Here is a 24,458-nt window from a genome sequence, read left to right as displayed (position 1 = left end):
TCATCTGAGTTGTGGTAGTGGTGATAGACTGATTTGCTAGCAACCAAAGCACCCATCACCTAATGGTTAATTATCATTGGACCGCTATGGCAGTATCAGCTATAGATCCCAGATTTATATTGGAGGATCAAATTGCTGATAAAAAATACTGGCCATTTCCCCTGATTTGGTTCTTCCAGAAAAATCAAATCAGACTCATCTGTAAAACATGCAGTGTGTTTGGAACTGACCTGAACATATGAAACTTTCATTTTTAAGCCTGTATAGCATTTCTAGAAATTAACTTTTCTAGTTTTTTTTTCCATCTCTGTATCTTGTAAGAAAGTGATATTGGCATTTAAATAAATTAAGATAGGGAGAAAGTAAGTCAAATAATATGGTCAGACTGATTCAAAAACTAGAATAATATTTCAGCAATGAAAGGGGAATAATAAAAAAGTAACTTACACGATTCGGCCACAGAATGGTTCAGATGACTCCTAGTGGACGAATGGAAGGGTTAACAACTAGCATCTCTTTCTAATGTGCTGAGAATGCTGGATTGCGAAGGGACCCAGAATTCTGACCTTGTCCCCACTGAAGGCATTTCATGTTGCTGTGAAGCCTTCTATTAGTCCTTTTTCTGGCAATCCCATCATAATTCAACAGTTACCTGTTAGTGAGTCACTGCTAGAGGTTTCTTCAACTCCAGCTTTGCCCCTTAGATAGGGTTATGCGAATCCCTGGTTTTGGGGAAAGGGTTCTTGTACATGTGAGTGTATGTGGTTTTTAATATGCTGCCTCCCAGGGAAAAAAAAAAAGAGAGAGAGAGAGAAAAAAGTCCCATTAAAACCAGGGAGTTCTGACCAACTAGTCTGACTCCATCACAGTGATTCCCACTCCTCTGTCTAATTTCAGGTGCCTTACAAGAAGGACTGTAATAACAAAGCTATCTGTGCTGCGAACCTAACCTTGAGAAGTCAGACTCAGTGAGTTGAAATGGTTTTACTGTACAGATTTCATTCTTGGTATTGCTATAAAATTACATATGGACTTTTGTTAAAATAATTTGTGTTTTTGTCTCTTTGTTACATTAACATTGATAAAGTATAACACATCTGTTTTATTTCTCATGCTTGCTTATAGGAAGAAATTAGTGGTGGGGGACACCAAGGAGCTGACCATGGACATTTCTCTAGTTAACAGCGGAGATGACTCCTACATGACAACCATGGTCTTGAAATACCCTAGAAATCTACAGTTTAAAAAGATGATCCCAAAGGTGAGATCATGGAGTGGCTGTCTGGTTCAAAACCAGGATAGTAAGGGACTGCCAGGGTCAGAATCCATTGTTATTCACTCACTGCCCAGGAAAATTCCCTTGAAATAAATGCTTATTTTCTAAGGATGTCTTTTTGGCCAGTGGCAAGGCAGCAGCCTGTAAAGCTCATCTATTAGATGCTTTATTAATAAATCAATGAGCAGTAAGACACATGCACAGAAAAATAGGTAAGGCTCTCTTGTGTACTTTTATCAGGAGTTATGCATGAGTAAACTGTATTCTTTCAGAAGCCCTGTGGCCTAATGGACTAAACACAGGACTAGGAGTCAGGAACTTCTGAGTTATAATTCTGACTGCCACTGACTTGCTGGGACTTTGAACAACTCATGTAACAGCTGTCTCACTTTTCCTAGTGAGGCTATTTAACTACTGATAAATGTTGTGAGAATTTTTTTTCCTTTTATGGGTTGTACAGAACCTTTCAGTGATTTGAGATCCAGATAGTTCTTTGAGTGTTGGTCCCTACATGTATTCCATACATGGGTATGCATGCACACCATGTGCTTGAGATAACATTTCTAGCAAATCGAGTCCATTGGTTCATGCCTCCCATTGTTTTCCTTGTGCTCTGAACTGAGAGTTTACGGAGTGGTGCAGACCAATGCTGCTCCAGTTCCTTCTTACTGCGGCATGGACTGAGTTGGAATCCTGTGTCCAAAGCTACTTCGGTGTTTATTCTTCAAAACCTGTGTATATACTGTAAATAGTTTTGTATTATTCTTAGTGGTGTTAATTTGTCTAGTTAGTGTAAATTAGTCCTACCCGAGTCCCTGACTCAGGGAGCTTCTCCCAATGAACAAGGACTATGGCCAGAGACCAGCGATTTAAGGGAGATCTTCTGCCCTGGTTCCTTCTCTGTCAGCAATAAACACCAGTGTTGCCTATACTGCCTTGGGGAGGCTCACATCTCCACTAAGTGCAACATTTGTTGCTCCTTCCCTCTCAAGAGCTCTGACTAAAGAAGCATTTCATGGAGAAAGCCTTGAGACCCAGAACTGGGCCAAGGTGACCAACTTTTACAATGGCCTCAGTGAGTGGGCAGTGCCCCTCTGAGCCTGAGCAGAGGAGTTGAGGCCAGAGCTGCTAAGAATTGATAGGCTTCTCATTAGGAGCAAGGAGCACTCTAAAATGCAAGGAAAAATCTGCTCCTTAAACAAAAGATCCCTCCCCCATTCTGTCCAAGTCTGGTGAGTCCTCATGTACAAGTCCTAAGGACTTAGGTCTGCTCAGACCTCTTGGGCATGAAGGTCTGGTGCAAAATAGTAGGGATACGTTGGTACTAATTTGGGTTCCGATACACTAACCAAAGGATCAGCACTGTCTGGGAGCTACAGACTTAGACTCTGCTCTGGTGCTGGCTTGCCCCTGCAAGAAACCGCTGTCCACCATAACTAGGGATGCTCCGGATCTGTCAGTCCCAGCCATTGGAACATCCTGCACTCCAGGACAGACTTCTTGGAGGAGATGGAAATACTCCCTATTTCCATGCAGCTGGAGCATTCATCCACCAGTACTGATGACTTGCCGATTGAACTGGAACCTACCTTCTCGTCTGCTGAGTTGGAGGCTCCAGAAGGTCTTAGATCTGTTCTCCACCCAGATATGATTATCCAGGGGACCAGTGGTACCCAATGCCATGGGATCCCCCTCAACCAGTTGACTCTTCATACTGGCATCACTGGAGTCCATGGGATCCCTATGCTAGACACTGTAGATCTCTGCATGAATCCCACCTACCCTCTCCTTGCTGACACCAACCAGCTCCTTCAGGGTACAAGAGAGAAAAAAAATTGAGCCAAATCTGCTGGGACCAATGGTACGGACAGGTGAATCCTTCCAGATCCTAGATGAGGTGGTTATTCAGTCTTTGCCGTCCTTGCCTGACGTCTATAGGCAGTATCAAGAGCTCTTGCAGTGGGTGGCAACTGAGCTCCAGATCCAACCCAAGGAGGTACAGGATACTCAGCATAGATTCCTAGACTTTCTGCAGTTTTCTGGTCCTAGTCAAGTGGCCCTTCCTGTTAACAGAGTAAATTAAGGTTTGGGGTATATAGGAAGGTTATTTCTGAGATCAGGAACATCGAAAGCAAATACTAACTTCCTAGCTTCAGAATTACTGAGAACAGAGCTTGGGCTATTATAAGCGTTGGATTTATTCAGTATATTAAGGCCTGTGACAAAATTCCTCCTCTACCTTGGTGGGTCCTGCACTTATTAGCAGATTTGCTTGCCTCACAGATTTACCCTGTGGGTCAGGAAACAGCCCAGAGACCTTCCCCTCTGGTAGAACCCACAGTCCAGGTCAATTCCTCCTGTGTTTGATCAGGAGTTGGGAGGTTTGGGGGGAACCCGGGTTCCAGCCCAGGGCCCTGTGGACTGCAGCTGTCTAGAGTGCCTCCTGGTACAGCTGCATGACAGCTACAACTCCCTGGGCTACTTTCCCCTGGCCTCCTCCCAACACCTTCTTCATCCTCACCAATGGACCTTCCTCCTGATGTCTGATAATGCTTGTACTTCTCAGTCCTCCAGCAGTATGCCTACTCACTGTCAGCTTCTTGCACACCTCTTGCTCCCAGTTCCTCACATGCACTTCCTCTCCTCTGGTTCCCTCTGGGCTGACTGGAGTGAGCCCTTTTATAGCATCAGAGGGGCCTTAATTAGAGTCAGGTGCTTAACAGCCTCACCTGACTCTTAGCAGGTTAATTGGAGTCAGGTGTTCTCATTAGCCTGGAGCAGCCCCTGCCCTGGTCACTCAGGGAACAGAAAACTGCTCATCCAGTGGCCAATATATCTCCCTTCGACTACTCTACTGTTCCCAACTGGCCTGGGTCTATCACAGGCCATAATTACAGCATGATGAAAAAATTTAAATGAAATTCAGACACTGCCTTCATGTTGCATGAGTAAGCCAGCCACATTAGGGTGTATTCAGCAATGGCATACATAAAATGGAACAGCTGAAAAGTGAGTAGTGTTTTAATGCATTAAACTACAGCAGCACAGAGGGCTTGCTATTGCTAAAATATAGCCAGAACTAAAAAGTCTGGGTCAGTTAGTTTCCCCATTTTTCAAGTTAAAACTGATGAGACTTTTAAATTACTTTATCAATTTTTATAAGGGATAGAGTTAGTGGAGCTCTTGAAGGACTGGACAGTCTTCAGGGCAAGGCTATAATCTGTATGTTGGGTTTGTTGCAGTGTTTTTCTTTTGTAATATATGGAGACTATAGAGTAACTTGAACTTTTTTAAAAAAACAGTCAAATGTGGGTATTCGTTATTTATCTCAACCACACCAATCCAACATGTTGAATGTAAATAAAGTGTTCTGGCAGGTTGATGAATCAATTTTGCCCGCCTATAAAAGGCATTTTTTTACGACACTCATAGCCTCTATTGAAAATACCTGCTCTAAATGCCTAAAACGAGGCCTGAAAAGAAACTGTAAACAGAACACCTCAATGTTATCAGTGCCTAAATGGAGAACTCTTGTGATCTCCAAGACACCTAACTCCTGATGTTACTTGTGAGCTATTCACACCTAGGTTAGAAATTCATTTTGTGGGAGTGCACAGAAGAATGAGTTGAATCTTCCAGTCGGTTTTGCTTCTATATTAAAAAGCATTCCTACTATTTTCACAGCCATCCTCTACTGTGATTCATTGCGATCAGCCGAAACTATTCGCACATTTACTCTCATCCATGGGCTGCAAGATTGGACACCCAATATTCAAAAAAACAGCGGTAAGTCAAATGTCAGTTTCCAGCTCTGTTCTCAGTGTTCATTCTATTTTCAACAGCTGCTCTTGCACCATTATCTTTGCAACTAGGCCATAGCCTCAACTAACTCTCGTGTATGGAGGTCATCACTCTAGCTGACTGTGATATTCTGAGGATCACTCAAGGCCAGTAATGCATTCTAGCCTCAACTAACTCTCGTGTATGGAGGTCATCACTCTAGCTGACTGTGATATTTTGAGGATCACCCAAGGCCAGTAACGTGTTCTGTCGCTGCCTGCTCTGGAACCCTGGGGTGCCTTAATGCTGTGCTGCTGTGGCTCAGATCCCTGACACCAATAGCCTGCCTGCATGCACCAGGTCTCACTCTGGCTTTCAGCAGCTTAGTCACTTCTTGCAGGGTGACACCAACAGCCCTTCCTGTCCTGAGTCTCCTTAAATTTCTGAGTTATTGACTACCAGACACTTAGACTTTCCCCTCCTGGTTTGTCACCTCTGAAGGTGTGAAATCAGTCCCACAGATACCATCTTACTTTGGTCCCCACACAGTTTGCACAACAGAGACCTGCTTGGAGTAAAAATAAATGTCTATTTCATAGAAAACCCACAGATTCAAAGATGAAATAGTGAGATAACAAACATGCAATTATCCAGTAAAAATAAAGATGCAACCTCAGGCTTTAAATATCCATATTAGATAAAAAAAACCCTTTTTCTAATACAATTTACCTATTGCATACCCCTCTAACTACTGTGGCAGGAGGCTGGATGGGGGGAGAATCCAGCATTCACAGAAAGCTTCCCACCTACAGGTTCTTCCTGTTTCTGGATAGATTTCACTTCAAACCCCTTTTATTTTAAAAGAGTTTGCAGTTTATTCTTCAGTTCCTTATAGATATTGAAAAGTGGGAAATTCCAAGTTGTCTCAGTGTTTTACCAGGAACTCTAATGACCCATGATTTGCCTGTTCCTGGGTTGTACCATGAATCGTTACTTGAGTCTGGTTTTGTGTAAACATCTGGCTTAGGAGGTGCAGCTCCCTATCTGACTGCTCACCTCCCTGCTGTGAGGTGGAGCCAAAGCTTATGAGCACAGTTCTCTATATACACAAATATGTATAGAGATTATGGTTATGAATTTATGTATCTCATGATGACCATCAGTTTCAGAACAGTAAAAGCTTCTGTAAAATACCATACTCGATATATTTTTACAGCAAAATAACATAGTATGCAATCATTTGGTTTAACTGCTTCTTTTTGGGGGTTTAAACCCTCTATTCTCCCCGTGGAGTGTCTGGACCCTGACTGTCACACTAGCTATTTGCATGTATCTGTTTCTCGGCTGTTTTTCCATTTTACATAGTAATATGTATCACATACTGGAGAGAAAGTTGGACAATAAAATTATCCAACTAAATCTATTTTGTAAGTAGCACAGTGAGAATAAAAAAAAATTGCATACATTAATTTTGCTTTTTTTGTTTAATAATCTCTTTCTTCATAATAGGCACATTTTTCAGTGATTTGGCAATTAGATGAAGCTTTATTTCCAGATCAGACTGCGAACATCACTATTAACGTCACAAAGTAAGAAATGTGCTTTTCCACCCATCATATTATAGACAGAAATCATAAGTCACCTCCTATTTCCTTAATACTTCTCCATTAATCAGCCTGTGGAAGCCAGTTCCATGAAAACCCTACTCATCCGTTCCTCCCTTCTTTTAGAAATGTCCATGTATGTACAAACTATTCCCCTACCTGCTGAGGATAATAATTTATTTTCTCTTTGGAAATTAGAGAATGGGAAAGCCACCAAATTTACTTATTACTTAAGCAGAGTCCCGATTTCCCTCTTTTTCCTGCAGGACACCTAGTACCCCTTCTTCATCAGTAGGGAAAAGTGTATAGTGTATATTTTTTTCAAAAACACAGGCCCAGCTATGTGCCGAGTGGATTTTTTGTTGAGGCCCAATTCATTTTGGGGAGGCAAGGTGTGGTGGGTACTAATTCCCTCAACCCACTTAACTGGGGCCTGGGAAAGCGCATTTTCAGAGTCCTTTGCTGGGGGTGGGGGAGAAGGGAAGTCTGTGACTGATTTCTAGGGGGTTGGGGGGGAAGGGAAGTAAGCCTTTAAAAATAAAAAAAGCCGAGGCCATATTTATACCCAAGTAATGGGCATAAAATTATAGTTGACCCATTTGTCAACATTTTCAAACAAGATAGGAATCTCAACCTACGGTTTAGCACCTAAACAGCTGGACTTAAGTGTGAAAAATAAGACCACAGGAATGAGCAGGTGCTCAGCATCTTTGAAAATCAGGAAACTGATTTTAGGAAACTAAAGATTTTATTTGACTAACTTTAGGCAGCTAAATCTGGAATTTTTGCCTTTCAACTCTACTGCAAGCATAGTTGAAGGGAAAGGTTTTTGTATGAGTTTCTATGATGCCAGCAAGCTTCTTGCACATGTGGGAGCACCCTTAACTATGATAGACGTGAGCATTGCTGTATGCTCATATACTACACTTGTATTTGAAATATGGGGAAACAGAAAATGCTAAAGAAAAGGTCAGAATTCCTACCATATTACATTTATGGAGTTCAGACCGCTAGTAGCTCTGTGAAAGCTGCTCTTGACTGTACAGTGGCAATAATTCTCTTCATTCTCCTTGTATAAAGTCACTGTCAGCAAATGTCAAACTATAGAAGCTTTAGTGACAGGGAAAAGAATTAAATATAGTACAGGTAGATGACTAAATGTGTTGTCTTTTACCCTTTATTTTTAGTGTAAATGAAAATAGCACTGCTTTGATTGAAGAACACATACTTGATGTCAGATATGCTTTCACTGCAGTTCTTACCAGGTAAGTCTTACAGAGCAGCCAAGTGCTATTGATATTATTATGACATTTACAAACCTGTTTTGGAGGTAAAGTGAATTAGGGGAACCTTGTTAAGACTATAGTATAATTTGTTATTTATGAATTACTGTTCCTCTATAAAAAGGTTAATTAACCTTATTGTTTAAGAAAGCCAACTATTGTTACTAGAATCACAAGATTACCGTAATTGATAGAGCCTAAGATTTCTTACTCTGTGTGTTTAACAACACTATAGATAGTTGGTGGTTCCCATTTTGTATGAGTCTCACATATCAACAGGGAAGGGAGAAACTGAAAAATGTGATAGTAAGACCACCTAGTCTAGTAAGTAAAAACTGGCAGGGAAATTCAGGGGCATCTTTACTACCTGAAACTATTTAAATAGATTCAAGATGCTGTCCCTTTAAAATAAGTGTAGATAAACATGACTTTCACTAAAACTGGATGTGTGATAACTTCCCTTCCCTTCTATTTGAGGGATCTGTCTCCATCAGTTATAGTGTGAACTAATTTGCAGCAATAACAATGCAAGATCCATTTAGTTTGATTTATCTTTTTGTCTGCAGGCCAACTCCAGTAGTATATGTGAATGTTAGTCAAGGACACTCTGAGTACAAAGAGTTCCAGTTTAATGTAGGTACAAAGTTAATAACATTGATGTAGTTGGATTTTTTTAGGGCCAACAGTTCACACTTTCTCATCCTGCACATTTCCCTTTGTAGATCAATGGGGAAAACCGCTTTAGAGCTCAAATTGAATTAGAGATTTTGGTTCCTATCAGCATACAAGGTCATAATATTACAAGAATGGAAACTGTAAAAGGAACACAGGTATTTATTTTAACTTTTTCAATGTGCAATTCCTCTTCCACAGACTTTCAGGAGAGCAGGTTTAGACCCTTACTGATAAATAAAGATAAGATTATGACAAGGAGGTTGCAGAATCTGTGACTTCCAAGGGCCCCCACAGCTGACCAGCTGCTGCAGGCATCAGGGGATCCACCAGCAGCCCAGCCTCCATGGGTGGCAGGGGACGCCACTGACGGTGACCCGAGCTGCCCAGCAGCTCTGCTGCCATGAGCAGTTGGAGCGCCCCCTGCAATGACAGAAGTACCATGCTGGTCAGTGGCCGCAGGCGGGGATGCCTCCCCCACAGCTCCCCTGCCATTATGGGTGGCAAGGGGGGATCCTCCCACAGGGGCCACTGGGCAATGGGGTCCCTGCAGCTCTCAGCCACTGCAGGGGGTGATGACAGGGTGCTGGACCCTCCCCCACCATTTAGTCAGGGATTTTTTAGTAAAAGTCAGGGACAGGTCACAGCTTCCATAATTTTTTGTTTATTGTCCGTGACTGGTCTATCACTTTTACTAAAAATATCCCTGACAAAATCATAGCCTTACTGATAAAACATATTCAAGCATGGCTTTCCTACAGAATCCAGGAGTATTTTCTCTAATTTTCTATTTCAGGGTTTACATATTGTAACCTGTCAAATTCATTCTGCTAATCCAGAAAGTTTGCCAATCTAAGAGCATGTGTTTAAAGCTGGGTCTATACAAGTGCTAATTTAAAGAAAAGTTTTTATAATAAGGGTATGCCTCAAATGTATCAGGTCTTCATTTTCCATAGTGAGAAATGAAAAGTAGGCTAGATTTTACTGCAGCTTATTTAAGTCATCAGTTTTAATGATCTAAGATTAAAAGTGGCAAAGGAGCTTAAAGTTCAAAATAAGGACTTTACATATAGAAGAACCATTTTTTAACATTTGAACTGTGAAATGTTTCAAATTTTTTTTTGCAACAATGGATCTTCACATATTTTAGCTGAACACTTAAAAATTATTTAACTCATGGACATAAGAGATCATTTACTATCTGCACCATGCCAAAGGTGCCAATGTTAAAATATGCCAAAAATACAGCAAAGGGAGTGACAGTACAAGGACACCATTTTGTGATCTCTCATTTCAAGGTCCATTTTGATCAGTGGAAAAGGCTGCTATTGAGCAGAACATCACTTGCAGAGCTAAAGTTCAGAACTTCGCTGTGGAATTTTCGGAGCTGTTTCTGTATGCCTCTCAAGGCAGAGGAGGATGATGGCTTATTCTTGTAGTTTACCTCTTTCAGAAGTTTATCTGCCAAATAGTGCAGCCACAGGACATTGCTATGGGGGTGATAATCAGCCCAGTTGTTGGAATTCTCTTTTTTCATCTGCCTATAGATATCAAACTGGTAGTCACCTCTTCCTTGGAACAGCTCTTTGTCAGTAGAAATATCACAGAAGACCGTTAGCCCATCTTTCTCCATCCTAGAGAGGGTGTAATCTATGATGTTCACATGAATTCCTTTCGTGGGGATTGTATAAACTGCTCCATTCAAAGTATAACTGAGCTTTTTCAAGTTGGTTTTCTTCACCAGAATATTCCCCCAATGCAAGTCTCTGTGCTCAAAGTGCAGTCCCTCCTCTGCCACAGCCAAGGAAGCAGTAACTTGATGCAGCAGGCTTTTTGCTGTTGCCACTGAATTTAGCTGCTTCCTCATATTCTCCAAGTTATTGCCTCCAAATTCAAATTCCAGGACCATGAACAGCTGCTGTTCTCCAAACAGGTCTGGCCGGTCATTTTCAGATCTGTTCAGTTCGTGATATTTGTCCCAGGCTTTCAGAAGATGCTTGGGATATGCTCCCTGGACACAGTGCACAGAGTGCAAGTCAATGAACCCTACAGTCCTGTTCTCTACCTCCTGGGATAAAAGGCTGAGCTCCTTTGAAATTATAATCTCTGGCAAGATCTCACTGAAGCTCTTCTGAGCTTCTCCATTGACCCTCTCAGTCCCCTCAACAGGAATGATTTTTAAAGCCACAGCTCCTCTCTCACTGTTTGTTTGGAACACCTCCCCAAATACTCCTTCTCCAATCTTCAAACAGTTCTTCATCTTATCTGGGGGAATACATTCCTCAAAGGAGATAGGATCCACCTGCTGGCATTCCCCATACACCTTTTCTGCGTCTGTAAGCGTCACCTCCAGAACAGAATGGGACTTCATGGGAGTCAGCAGGAGCACGGAGGAAGTGGGCCAGTTACAGTAGCCCACACTTTGAATGAACGGGGACTTACTGTACCCTGCAAGCTGAGATTTGGAGGAAGGCGTACAAGGGATGCTGTCACAAGCACTTTCCTCAATGGAAACTTTCTTTTTCTTGTGAAGAGAGAGAGATGCTCGAGCCCTGGCCCACCACTGGGAGTCATTGAGGCAAGAAAAGTCACACAGAAAAGATGACATCTCCAGGGCATTTTTCTCTATTCCTCTTTGCCTCATTTGTTCTTGAAAGAAGGAGCCCTCAGCCTGCTGCCATGGAGTTTTTGAATTCTTGTGTCTGAAAGGGCGACGCCTTGCCTGTTTCCCCCATCGACTGGAGCTGAACCCACTGATACAGGCCTTTCTACTGGTGCCTCCATCACCATCTCTGGGAACGGCCTTGCTACTTCTGGACTTCTTTACTGAGATTACAGACAGGGTAGAAGGGGAAACTGGCTGCTGACAATCATTTTCCCTCCAGGAGGGCCAAGCAGCCAACTTATTATTGATCTTCCTGTTAGCCAACCAGGTTGGTACCACTTGAGAGCTCAAGACCACCACGGGCTGAAGTTGGTGTCTGTTTTTGTCTGTGCTAAGGTTCCAGCTCCTTTCCTGACAGCATCCTCTCAAATCATGTGGCTCATCAGGACTGGTATTATCTTGTACCAGGACATGGGGCTTCCCAGTAATGGGCAGTGCAGCCCCAGAATGGTTAACACTTTTCTGCAGGCCCAGACTAGTTTCTAGCTGGCAAGGTCCCTGTGTAGTCCTCTGAGCCCGCTCTGCCTTTTGTGAGGTCAGTCTCTGGACGTGATCTTTACTCACAGTTTTATGATGGGGTGACACAGGCTGGCCCAGAGTAGGGACAGACTGTCTGTGGATACCTGGAAGTGTTGAGGGAACAAGCTGGATCGAGTCTCCCTGGGCTGCCTCAGGCTGACTCCAAGCAGCACAGGGTAAGAGGACATACTGGCTCCCAGATATCCTACAAGTAGCATGGCTCCGGGCACCGTGGGGAGATGCGGTGCACGCCAGCTGGCTCCGGCCACGCCAGTCTCCCTCCGGGGGGCTGCCTGAACTGGCGGTGGGATGCTGGTGGCCACGAGAGACCCGGCCGCTGCCCCCGGACAGCGGCGGGGAGAAGAGCTCCATGCTGCCCGCCAGCCCTGCCGCGGGCTCCGTGACGCTGCTCCCCGGCGCCATCGAGCTCAGCTCGGCCAGGATGTTCCGGGGGGCCCGGCCCGAGGCCGCCCTCCCGGGATCGGGGGGCCCGTTCTCCTGGCAGCCCCCCAGGATGCTCTCCTCCTCGGGGAGGGGCCCGCTCTCCGCCCCGGGCGGCGCCTGCTGCGGGGTGCTGCAGAGCAGGGGGGGCCGCGCCCGCAGCCCCGCCCTGCGCCCCGGGGACCGGAGCGCCCGCCGGCGGGTGACGTGTCTCGGCAGCGGGCTGGCGGGCAGGGCGCAGCCACCGCTCTGCGGGCCCGGCCCGGCGGGGGCCCGGTTCTCCTTGGGCTCCTCGCGGCCGCCTCGCCGCCGCCGCCTCAGGCGGCCGGGACTGCGGGGCGGGGGCGGCGCGCGGCGGCCGCGGGGCTGGAAGTCGGGGTCCTCGGAGCCGGGGGACGAGGCGGTGGAAGTCGAGCCCACGGAGGCGGAGCTGGAGCTGAAGAGCCGCTTGCAGTCCAGAGGCGGCGACAGCCAGGGCGCCGGGCGCGGCAGCCGGTAGAGGGAGGCGCCCCGGCGCGCGTAGGTGCGGAGCAGCCGCGGCTGGGGCCTCGTAGGCCGCTCCATGGCGGGGCCGCGCCTCAGGGAGAACCGCCGAGCCCGCCCGCCGCCATTTCAAACCAAGTCTCGCGAGACCCCGGCCGGGCTACGTGCCGCCCACCAGGCCCCTCCTTCCACAGCCGCTGGCGGGAGCGAGCGCGGGGCGGGTCTGGGCTGTCATTCCCCACCCCGCGGGAGGGGGGTCTGGGTCTGGGACTCGCCCTGGGCGGTGCCAGGCGTCCCCGGTCCGTTCTCCCCGTCACCTTCCCCCGTGCCCGTCGCCCCTGGGTGCCCCGCGGCGGTCACGCGCATCGTTCCCGTCGCCCCTGGGTGCCTTGCGTCGGTCACGCGCACCGTGCCCGTCGCCCCTGGGTGCCCCGCGCCGGTCACGCGCACTGTTCCCATCTCTGCACTCCCTGAGTGACTTTGTCTCGCCCTCATGAGAGGATGAGGCTCCTTCGCTCTCAGTGCTTCCCGCAGGGCACTTGTGACTCTGGGAGGAGACGGACTAGTTCACTGGTTCCACTCCATTGAGACCCTGCTGAGAACGGTCCTGTTCTGTATTGGACCAGCTAAGGCCTTCAGGCTCTCACCTCCTGGGGCAGAGAGCTGTGTCTCCAGGACTGGCTGCACAGCACTATATAAACAACAGAGCTCCCACCCTGAGTGTAGTGAGTGCCGAAATGTTGATTTAGCTTTGGCTTTATCATGTAATCCAAGAAATCGTCTCTGCTGTAGAGAATCCTGTGGACTCCACTATCCTACAGTGACATGAGTCCTTTGTGCTCCAGGCAAACCCTTGGGGATAGATCTCCAATACACTTGCCCCACATACTGCAAGTAGGTTGTGGCCACACCTCTCTAGGTGAAGACAACCAAACCAGGGACACTTTGGAGTTCATCTCTCGTTAACTGACCAATTGGCGGTGTAGTGAGCAATCTGACCCTGAGCCTCCCTTCCTCTGCTGTCTTGGGAAGAAGGTGGCAGACAATGGGACTGGGCTTCTGGAATTCTTTGTGCATTTTATTAGGCATGCTCTGGGAAAATGGTGTGTGGGAAACTACCAAGACTGTCCACTACTCTCTTTCCAGAATACAACAGTCTGCACAATCAGGAAGGATTTGAAATTTTGTAATTTTGCTGCTGGAGAGACCAAAGTACAGGTGAGTGGTTTCTTGGTATCTGCTGTTACACAGATGTACTAGGGAAACACAAACTAGTTACTGTTGGTCTTTCCAGAAATGGGAACTGCAGCACCCACCAGATACTCTGTTAGTCGATTTACATAGATTGTAATTACATAGGCTCTCTATGGTGCAAGCAGTGTGCTCAGTCCAAGATTCAGTTTAGTTTGGCTTTAACGCACAGGCGCATAACGGTTCTGGATGATTTAAAAAAAATGGAAAGTCCTGACCTGATAGACTATATTTTCCTAGATCCACATAGTGACCTTGTAACTTTAACGTTGGGGCACTTGTTTGTGTGTATCTGATTACTTGATTTAAGCCTGTCATGGTGCTTGGTATGTAGCCTTTTAGTTTTCTTGGCTTATGATATTAGGGTTGCTGACGGTACTGACAACCACTGCAGGGCTGTGCAGCATCTGCTGTGCCATGCATATCTAAGCACTAGAATAAATTGCCTAGGGAGGTTGTGGAATCTCCATCATTGGAGATGTTTAAGAGCAGGTTAGACAATCACTTGTCAGGGATGGTTTAGAATAATACTTAGTCCTGCTATGCATACAGGGGACTGGACTAGAAGACCTCTCAAGGTCCCTTCCAGTCCTATGATTCTATGCTGGGACATTGGCTTTGTAGTGGCCAATGCAGTGAGTCGCATGGCATTATTGAAAAGTGGAGTAACAAGTGTTGCATGCTGTAACCAAGAATGGCTTGCTTTTAATAGACACACAACATGCATTTAGTGAAATGGCTTGTACATTCTAGAAGTCTCAAACTATTTCCATGCAAATTGCAACCGTGAACCCTCTGCTTAGAGTGAAATAGTTTGATTCCATGCCATACATTTTGCTTTGAGAAATATTTTCAGTGTTCATATCCCTTTCTCTTTCAGGCCAGCAATAGAGTGCAGTGCCAATGTGTGCACTGTGTTATCACGTCCGACAGAGAGAATGTTACTGTGATAGTGGAGTTGCCTTTAATTGAGTCTCAGCAGGTATACACAGAAGCTGTGCTTCTCTCTTTTCTTGCTAAAAATCTGTTAATCCACATTTGTGGGATAGAATCTCTGCAGGGACACCTATGAAATCCTTACCCTGAATGACATTTAGATACTAAGTTATCTCCTGACTCTGCAGAGAAAAGGTGGAGTTTTAATCATGGTGCTTTCAGTTCTCAGGAGAGACTCTGCTCCTACGAGACATGTTGCCATCTCCTCTAGTTATCCACAGAGGCTATTCCTCTAGAGGATGGTACTTCCAGTGCTGTAAACATTGATTTTCTAGGTACCGTCTTACTATTGATACTACCATAAGTCCGAGGTGAGCAGGGGGATGCTGAGTAACACAACCTCAGCACATTAGAGTCTCGGTTGTGTGAGTGGACTACAATTATCCTATTTCTAACCCTCTGGCTAGAACAACATCCAGCAGGTCTTAACAGACTTGGAGGTGAGAGGTCTGAGATGTAGGGGGAAGAGATACTCCTTTTGTTCATTTCTTAAATTGATGAGCAGTCCCCATAACTAGAACTGCAAAATCTGGGCATCTTGGGTGCAATCCTATCTGGAATTTGGTCAGTCCGAGCTCCAGTACGGGTTCGAACACACTCGGTTGATTGGGATGCAGTGGGAACTGGCTGACACAGCTGAGTTCTGAGTTTGGAAAACCACCATGTTTGTGGAGGAGGCAGAGGACCTCTTTTCTAGACTATGATTGTGCCAGCTTTTCTCTGAAGAACTGAAAGGTCTAAAATAATAATTTGTTTTGTCTTTTCCCTCCCTCTTTTGTAGTTCTTAAAAGACAGAACTGATCTTCTGGTCACTGGAGAAATCACCTTCAATAAACATCTATATGAGGGCCTGAAGGAAGAGAACCACAAAGCTGAGGTATCAATCTGAGCACCACGTAGGCAGCTAGGGCCCTTTCTCAGGATGGAAATGAAAGAAGCAGCTGAGGGGAGGAATGCAAATGTTATTGCTGAACTCTTAAAATAGAGTGATTTCGGAGAGCCTGGACTCATTGATTGAGTTCAACTGAACCAGGATTCAGACCACAGAGAGAACAAAAGGGAATGAAGCGAATGAATTGGTGCACACAGAGAAGTTATCTGCCTGCTTGGGAATATGCCCACTATATTTCCAGTCACGCAGAGAACTATCCTAAGTCCAGAAGGTAATTTCTAGTTGGAGACACAAATATATAAGTCAGCTTCAAAAAAGTTTCAATTATAGTAGATAGGTTTAAGCACCTCCTGGAAGCCTGATGGGGATGGGGGAGTGGGAAATACAGCCAATTAGGGTGAGCAGCTGTTTCATCTTAGATGAGCTGCATTCATGTTCCCTCTTAATCATCTATTTGAATCTAAATCCCAACATTTTTATACATGTCAGGTGGGAAATTGGCCACTTGCTACAGTTATATTTAATAGGCCCATTTGTCCTCTGACATACATCAATGTAATTCAGGAGAAACACCAGGGAAATCAGTGGGGTTGCATCAGTGTACGTGAGAAGACAATTCACGTTTCAGTAGAGGCTGTTAAAGTAGTGAGAGAAACTCAGTTAAACAGTGTATAACTGTCGTGCATTGAGAGATGCACTAGGTAGCATCACAGAGTGATTATCAGAAATATAGCTCTGTTCGTGCTCTGATGCCTAGTGTGAAGAAAGACAAGGGGCATATACGGTGGTACTGGAGCATCATTTCAATAGACATAGTAACCTTTGTCACTCAACTGTATTGTCTCTATTTTTCAATGTTTCTTTTTAGTTAGCAAATACTTGAGCCTTTTCCTCCCATTAGTGGAAACCTTTACCAGTGAGCTCAGCTCAGTATAATCTCCTTTCTTGCCAGCATTGCAGCAATAGGAGTTTGAGGTATTTACTCCTTCCACAAAATATGGCCACGTCTGTATTTGGGGAAAAAAAGGTGTATTTTTAACACATTAACTAGGCTCCTTGCTAGGCTTCAGCTAATGTAGTAAAGGTACAACTGCCTTATCTTCACTAGAATTTCAATATGCGTTAGTTAACATGTTTTAAAGTTACACCCTTTTCCCCCAGTAAAGAGAAAAACTAAATTATAATGGTTGTCATTAGGGGACACTGATAGAGTCACTTCACCCAGAGACATGTTAAGGAGTCTGAGTGAGTTTAACTAGAAGTAAAATGATACAAAATTAGCATTGCACCCATTAAATGGAATAAAACTGGCTAAGTGAAAGGACTCAGATTGGAAATGGGAATCTTCATCGAACAGGTGTTATTCTAGTAGAGGCCTGTGAGAACTGGTTCTTGGCCTACACTACTTAACGTTTTTTATCAATGACCTTGAAGAAACCAAAAAATGATAAACATAAAACTGAGAAAGTTTGCAGATGAGACAGAGATTGAGGGAGCTGTAAATAAGGAAGAGGACAGGTCACTGATACAGTGATCTGTATTGCTTAGTAAGTAGGGCACAAGCAAATATTATGATCTTAAAATAGCCAAATGTAAAGTGTCCCTTCTGGCATTATAATCTGTGAACTCTCTCCCCTAGTTAAGACAAAGCAATTATACTGGAGCATTTGCTAAACCACACTTAATTCTACTCTAGATCACTGTCGTCTTGTTGAAAACGCAAGTAATCAATACCTTGCCTGTTGTCATAGGAAGCTCTGTTGGTGGATTTTTGCTGTTGGCTTTCATTATTTTCATCCTTTTTAAGGTAAATATATTTGTTGACATGATTACAAGCACATGTCATTCTTGTTGATTAAGATCCCAGCAATCCAGCAACTATACTGCCCTCAGTGAGAGTTCACATTCATCTGTGGATATTCTGATACGTTTTACTGAGGGAGGGAATGCAGGACCATTGGGGTTCTCCCTTACAGTTTTTTCAGCAGGAGTATTAATACATTTGTAAAGTTTCCCTGAGTTATGAAAGAACTTGTTTTAAAAAACAAACAAATCCTGAAGGATCCCAAGGTCTTTCACAAGGTCTTTTTACTGTCCTGGCCAGATTACAACTCAGGCAAATGAATACAGCCTCTTAAAATTTCCTCCACAGTTTCAACTGGAGACTGTATTCATTTTCATTTTCTCTTAAACTGTTAAACAGCTGCCACATTCCACTCCAATAGTGGCTTCATTTTAGTAGAGTGTGGGGGGTATGTGGAGGCGGGGGGAGAAAATTGTGGCAGGGGGTGATTCCACATCTACGTGCCTATACTTTTTGACGAGTTTAAGGATGTAAGGTGCTATAGAACTGTAAGAAATTAGAATTGGGCCAAATTCTGAGTTCCTTACTCAGCTTTTGCTCAGTCCTTAAACTTCCACTCACTTACTGCAACTTTAATTGAATAAGGGGAACTCAGAATTTAGCTCGTTGCTATAATGTATATACACAAACACAGAAGGACCCAATAAATGTTTTTAATGCTCTTCTTGATGTCTTTCAGTGTGGCTTTTTCAAAAGAAACTATAAAAATATGATGGAGGAACAACAGCCTAAGGATCAGGCTGACTAGAGGAGGATTCTGTACAGGAATTGCACACTCTTCCTGAGAGCTCCAATATCAAAGACCAGCCAGAAGCAAAGCAATTCAGTCTGTGAGCTGGGATGGATCTTGAGGGTCCTGAATTTTGAGACTGCCATGGTTTGCTCCTGGTTTAATTTAGGGATTTTGCACTCTTGTATGACCGAGCCACCTGCTTGTGCAGCTAGCTTGGATTTGCTGACTACTTGTCAAAATTGGACTTTCCTAGATTAATAAACCACAGAATCCTCATTTCAAATTTTGCCTAAATGTAAATATGCTGGAGAAAATTTAGTTTGGATTGTGTGTAATTTATGTATTGTTATCGCATTCTTTGTTGTTTGGATGCCGAGTTAGTTTTAAATGGACTTTAATAGCATACAACCTCAAACTAGTTTGAAAATAGAAGTGGTTGAATGGAGGCTCCACTCTGGTTATTGCGAGTGAAGTTGGCAAAGCACCTCAGATGCATGCACACTTGTACTTGTTTGATTTAACACAGCAGGGCAGGCTTGTTGCTCTCAGCCATTATTCAGTTAGTGGGATGTGTAGATTCTTGCCGATTGGAATCATAAGTGTGTACAGAGGTGACCATGTAAACAAGCAGAATGGTTATAGGAGAAAGACGCTCCTCTCCACACCCAGAACAAAGAAGGTTCTTGTATGGCCTAGTAACCCAAAATGATTTTATGTTTTCCATTTGGATCTTCAGATTCCCATGAGAACAAAAGGTAAAAAATCAGATTCATGCCTTTCAGTTCTGGGTTAATTGTTTTCAAATTCTGATTAGGTCACAAGTAAAAATTAGTTTGCTAGGTCTCATACTAGGTCCTGATGGACTATTTCCACATCAGAAATCACTGCACCATGGTGGTATGACTGGTGATGCCTGCTCAGAAGAGTACAAGAACTAGAATGGTAGCAGTGTTCCAGGTCTTGAGTCACTGGCAAATCTGGAGTTGAACAGAGCAGGTTTGTTGGAGGTCGGGATTGTGATTTATTGCATAGCAATGTGGAGTCCCAAGACTGGAGTAGCAGGTCAGAAGTAATTGCATTTACAGAGCAGTGTGCGTGGGAAGTTTGCTTAACAACTGCCTGTCCTGTGGTTGGCTCTAACCAGCACCTCAGTCCTTGTCTTTTCTGAGCACTAAAATGACCACTGACTTCAGACATTTTTTTTCAAAGCAAAAATATCTTTAAATATTTCCACATTTGGCTGTAGCTGTCCCTAACTGTGTAGTTTGCTGTTTTATTTCTGTTCGCTTGAAACTGACAGAATTAACCTAGATTGGGGGAGTGATAGCTCAGCGGTTTGAGCATTGGCCTGCTAACCCCAGGGTTGTGAATTCATCCTTGAGGGGGCCATTTAGGGAACTGGGGTAAAAATCAGTCTGGGGATTGGTCCTGCTTTGAGCAGGGGGTTGGACTAGATACCTCCTGAGGTCCCTTCCAACCCTGATAATCTATGATATGTTTATTCTAAGAGGAGGAAAGCGGATTAGCCCCCCACCTGCTCTTGTCTTAGCCATTACACACCATTTCATGGTTAGCTAACAGCTTCTGTGTAGCCTGTGGAAGCAGAGAAAAGGATAAAGGGAATTTGAACGCAGATATCTTAAGTTTTAGGAATAAAGTATGAGTCAGGCTAACACTAGCTCTAATAATGCGAGATTTCAGGCAGGGCCTGGGCAAGTGAAAAGCGAGTGGAACAAAAAAACTGTAAGAGGTACTCTTTTTCGACCTTGTGTTAGATAAGAATGGAATACAGACTGTAACAGGAACTGCTGAGAAAAGTAAGATATCAGAAGGAATATGTATAAACAAGATGCGGTTGTTGATCATTATTGTCTGTAACAAAAGGTAACAAAAAATGCTTGCTCTAATTGTTTACCTAACAGAGACCTGCCTGGGACGGGGGGAACCCCTGTCCGGGTGTACTCTCCCCTTGCAAGTGTCAGGAAAATAAATTGTCTCAGACGTGTTGCAACCAACCTGAGAGAGAAGAGTCTGTTTTCTTCCACACTGTGCTGGGTTTTTTTTAATGTCTCGGTGTAGTAGTCAATATGTACTGTTTTGTGGGATACTAACAGTTACCGTGTGGCCTGCACTGGAGTGTCTTTAATATCCTGGTTTAGCAATTGGTTGGATGGCAGAAGTGAGCAAGTCTTTTAAAAGTTATAACAGAGGCCAGGTTGTGATTTGGTGGCATTGCAGCATGACAGGAACCTGAGTTTAAGTGCAGTGTTGGGTCTCCTCAGTCTACGCAGGTCTGAGAAGGTAACAAGATACTCTGCAAAAGCATGTCCTAATGGGCAACTCACAAAACCACAGTGGTAATGGTTGTTGAGTAGACAGCACATCTGTTCCCTCCAAGGTAGAGCTTAAGGAGGAGTTTTGAAGCTGTGGTCCCAGGATATAGAGGAGCTTCAGAAACCTGCCAGGCCTTTGGTTAGTACCAGAGTTGGCAATCCAAGAAACTCATTTGTGGATGGTTGGTAGGGAGGGACAGACCACCTTTTAAAATCCCCATAGAACATGAGATCAGAAAAAAGACAGACTGTTTCTTTCTTTTTGGGGTCTAGCTATGTCTCACAGTTCAGGACGAGCTGTACCTCTCATTCCCTCTCCCTTTCTGTCCAAGTGCCTCCCCCTTGAGGTCTCAGGTTCATGCCTTTACCTCCCTGGGATGGAATCCTGTGAGTCTCCCACACTTAGATCAGGGTACTAGGTTACAACCCCCCTGCGTACCAACCATGCTTACTCAGCATGGCCAGCTGGACAGAGTACCTGCAGTTCTTCCCTTCAGGGGTTATGACCTGTAGTGAATACAATGACCCAAGCAGCCTTCTAAAGCAAAGTATTATTTCATCTTAACTGTAAGAACACAGCATAACAGGAAAAAAGAATTAAAACAACAAAAGGCCTATGCACACATCTATTTTAGCAAGAGTAATTCCATCTTCTACATAGGGAACCTGGTAGGTCTGTCTTCCTAGACATCTCCAACCTCTCCTCCTGGACTCCCTTTTCGTCAATTGATTTCTTGAGAACCTTGGTGTCTTTAAACCCTAGTGAGTCTTTTGTTCTCCCCCTGTTCCTCACAGGACTGGGACATTGCTGGAGAAACCTGCCTAGCAAGCCTACGGGGGATCTAGCCAGTGCATCACAGCACTGTTCTTCAAATGTTTGTCCCTCTTTTCTGGGAACGTTTCTTGACAAACCCGATAGTGAATTATCACAATGTATGAATACAGTACACAGCTTGACAGTACTAAGACAAACTAATAGCACATATAGTAGTTATAGATTTATTGCACACAAATCCCAAACCATCATACTGTACGAGGCATGTGTCTGATCCTGCCGAGTCACCTTTAATAAAGCTCCTGAGAGACGCTGTCAATTGATGGATGTGAACACTGCCTACGAAACAGAAAAGAATAATTCTCAGCCATCTGATTTCTGGTTGACATCAAAGGGAGTTGAGGGTACTCATCACCTCACAGGATTAAGCCATTAGATTGTATGACCTTTGGGGCAGACACCTGTTATCTGTTTGGCACTGACCAACAGCTTTATAGTGCCGTGTGCTCTATAGCACTATATAAATTATGAATAATAAAAGCAAATTATTTACTGCATCAGTATTTCCAGTGAAAATTGACCAGCAGAGGATTACACAGGCAGGAATCACATGGTTCACAGGCAGGAATCACATGCTTAAAACAATAGCATCTCTTAGAGAGCATAATTATACGTGACTCAGCTGGCCACATGCGCATTTCTAGAGATCATTCAAACAGATGTAACTAGAGAGGGAAATGGCTTCCTCCACCAAGGAGAGCTCACAAAACGATTAACCTTGTCATTTTGTGCGGGGGATAATGGCTTAACATTGTCACTAATTACAGTCAAAATAGATGTATGCACTATTGAAAAATATGTACCGGGAATATTGCAAATAGCTCTCCAGGGAAGATATTGTGGTGGATGGGAAAGAGTTCTATCTTTTGCTGACTCCTTGTGGGTTTGGAGCTAATCTGTTCCTCCCTCCTCAGTTTCCTAGAGAGGTCTGTTAGTCAGCCCACAGGAGGCACTTTGGTACGGTGTCTGTTACCTTCAAAGACTTGAATAGACCAGAGGCACAAGGTTGGTCCCATGTTGCACTGCCACCAAACTATGTTAACTTCTTCCATACAAACTATTTCTGTGGATGAAAGCAGAAGGTGCTCAGCATGTTGTAGGTTTGGTCACTAGTGGCAAAAGTGAAACCAACCAGAACAAGAGAAGATCAAACACAGGGTCTGAACGTGATCTCATTTACACTGGGGTAAATCTAGGGTAACTACGGTAGTTGTACCAGTGTGAGGCTAGCATCAGGCCTATGGAGCACTGAGTATTGTAGTGAATGTTGATTCTGGTTAAATTATTTGTGAGGCTTGCAGGTATCATGCCCCTGAGCAGGGACCTGATCACTGAGGAGATGCTCTGATAACCTACAGTGTAGATGAGCCTATTTGTACATGTCTTAAGATTTATTAACATAGCCATTCTGCTTAACTGCATTTCTGTGACCATCACCACAAGCTGTTCATATAGGCCCCAGCAGAGAGGGAGTTAATGGCTAATCTAGCTTGCTCCCCACACTGGAGCAGGGGCAAAGGGTTGAGTTAATGAGGCTTCCTAAGTGAGGACTCAGCCAAGAGAAAACAGTTTAAGTGAGGAAATCAGCTAACTAAGTGGCTCTGTAGCTGAGCTTGGAAAGCCTGTGTTTTTGTTTAGTCTGAATGGACTTATTTCCCTCTTGGTATAAAATCTCCTGTTGTTTATTTTTTAAATCTGTTTAACTTTGGCTTCCTCACAATAAAAACCTGCAAGAGAGCTCTGTTTGTGCATGACTTTACTGCTGGCTCACGCTGGCCCAACCTTGGGGATATGCTGGGCTTGTGCAGAGCAGATGAGCTGTGCTGTGACAACCTGTGATGCTTCAGGGTAACTGGAATGTAGACTGTACGAGAGGCACTATCCACACTAGTACTTGGCGTGGAGGAAAAATAAGGGGCTGCCTTGTTTTGAGGTTTCTTAAAAAAAATTTTTTTAGCCAATAATCAGATGGACTCATTTTGGGAGAGGGGAGTCTGTTCTCTGCTTTCTCTCCAGCAATCGGCAAGCCTCACAGTGTTTGGAAGTTCGTTCGGACAGGCATCTATGAATATTTGGCTGTGAAGGGACTGAAAGAAGCCACCAGTTCTTCCAGCAGGCTCTCCTTGTTTCCAGCTTTCCCTAAATCACTCAGCACCTTGTTACATTCAGATACTCTCCATTTCACACAGAAGAGAGTGCTGCTGTGCAGTGCCAAAGCGGCTGAGGGGGATATCTACAGTAAGATCATATTTGGTAAGTCCGGAGTAAAAAAAACCCACTCTGATATATGTCTCTTGGCTGCTCATCAAGTGAAAGAAGTTTATTTGTAGAAGGACATGCTAGGAATAGGAAATGAGTTAGTGGTGCAAGTTGGGGTCATTTGGTCAAGGGGTTTCTCAGATACAGTCCCCTCTTTTCCCAATAAGCAGATGATGATGATGATAATCTAAGTGCTCTAAAACTTACATGTGTAGGGAGAGTGTCTTGAAAACTGGTATGCTGCAAGAGGGGCTAGGGTAGAGTTTGATCCCGAATGCTGAGTTCAGCTACACTTAAACCTCTAAAAACCAGGAAATACATAAAGTGCATGCTGCCCTTGCAACTCAACCTTAACTCTGCCTCCTTTGAGCAACACACCAATAGCACACATGCTAGCCCTCTACCCTTACAGATGCTACAGCATTCTTCAGGAACAGAGCACAGGAACACTAGGACAAAGTAACACCTCTTTGCTAAGGCAAATCTTGGGGTTAAGTCCGCAATCGATAACTAATTGTACCTGGCCTACACTCAGACACTGAACTTACTCCACCCAAACCACCCCAGACTTA

The 24,458-nt window shown here is 44.3% G+C and overlaps 2 protein-coding genes across 2 annotated transcripts in view; one reads left to right on the top strand and one right to left on the bottom strand.

The window, feature by feature from the left end:
• The window catches only part of ITGAE (integrin subunit alpha E), a 51,260-nt gene extending 27,896 nt beyond the window's left edge, over positions 1-23,364 (top strand). The window contains 12 exon segments of the mRNA XM_044994223.1: positions 898-968; positions 1,126-1,261; positions 4,961-5,062; positions 6,566-6,645; positions 7,848-7,925; positions 8,510-8,576; positions 8,666-8,773; positions 13,870-13,941; positions 14,855-14,956; positions 15,752-15,847; positions 17,559-17,669; positions 18,406-23,364. Coding sequence (XP_044850158.1) covers positions 898-968; positions 1,126-1,261; positions 4,961-5,062; positions 6,566-6,645; positions 7,848-7,925; positions 8,510-8,576; positions 8,666-8,773; positions 13,870-13,941; positions 14,855-14,956; positions 15,752-15,847; positions 17,559-17,669; positions 18,406-18,474 — 1,092 coding nt within the window. The 3' untranslated portion in view covers positions 18,475-23,364.
• HASPIN (histone H3 associated protein kinase) lies at positions 6,674-12,853 on the bottom strand. The gene has a single exon (XM_044993930.1). The coding sequence runs from the start codon at positions 12,802-12,804 to the stop codon at positions 9,925-9,927; it is 2,880 nt and encodes a 959-aa protein (XP_044849865.1). The 5' UTR covers positions 12,805-12,853; the 3' UTR covers positions 6,674-9,924.
• Positions 23,365-24,458: the final 1,094 nt, after the last annotated feature.

The sequence above is a fragment of the Mauremys mutica genome, chromosome 19, assembly GCF_020497125.1.
Source record: "Mauremys mutica isolate MM-2020 ecotype Southern chromosome 19, ASM2049712v1, whole genome shotgun sequence".
In the NCBI taxonomy this organism is placed as follows: domain Eukaryota; kingdom Metazoa; phylum Chordata; order Testudines; family Geoemydidae; genus Mauremys; species Mauremys mutica.
The sequence above is the reverse complement of the archived record's forward strand: the minus strand, read 5'-3'. Positions and strand labels throughout refer to the sequence as shown.

Bases quoted from the DNA above. Each gene is read 5' to 3' on its own strand.
- HASPIN (XM_044993930.1), bottom strand. From the start codon at position 12,804: ATGGAGCGGCCTACGAGGCCCCAGCCGCGGCTGCTCCGCACCTACGCG.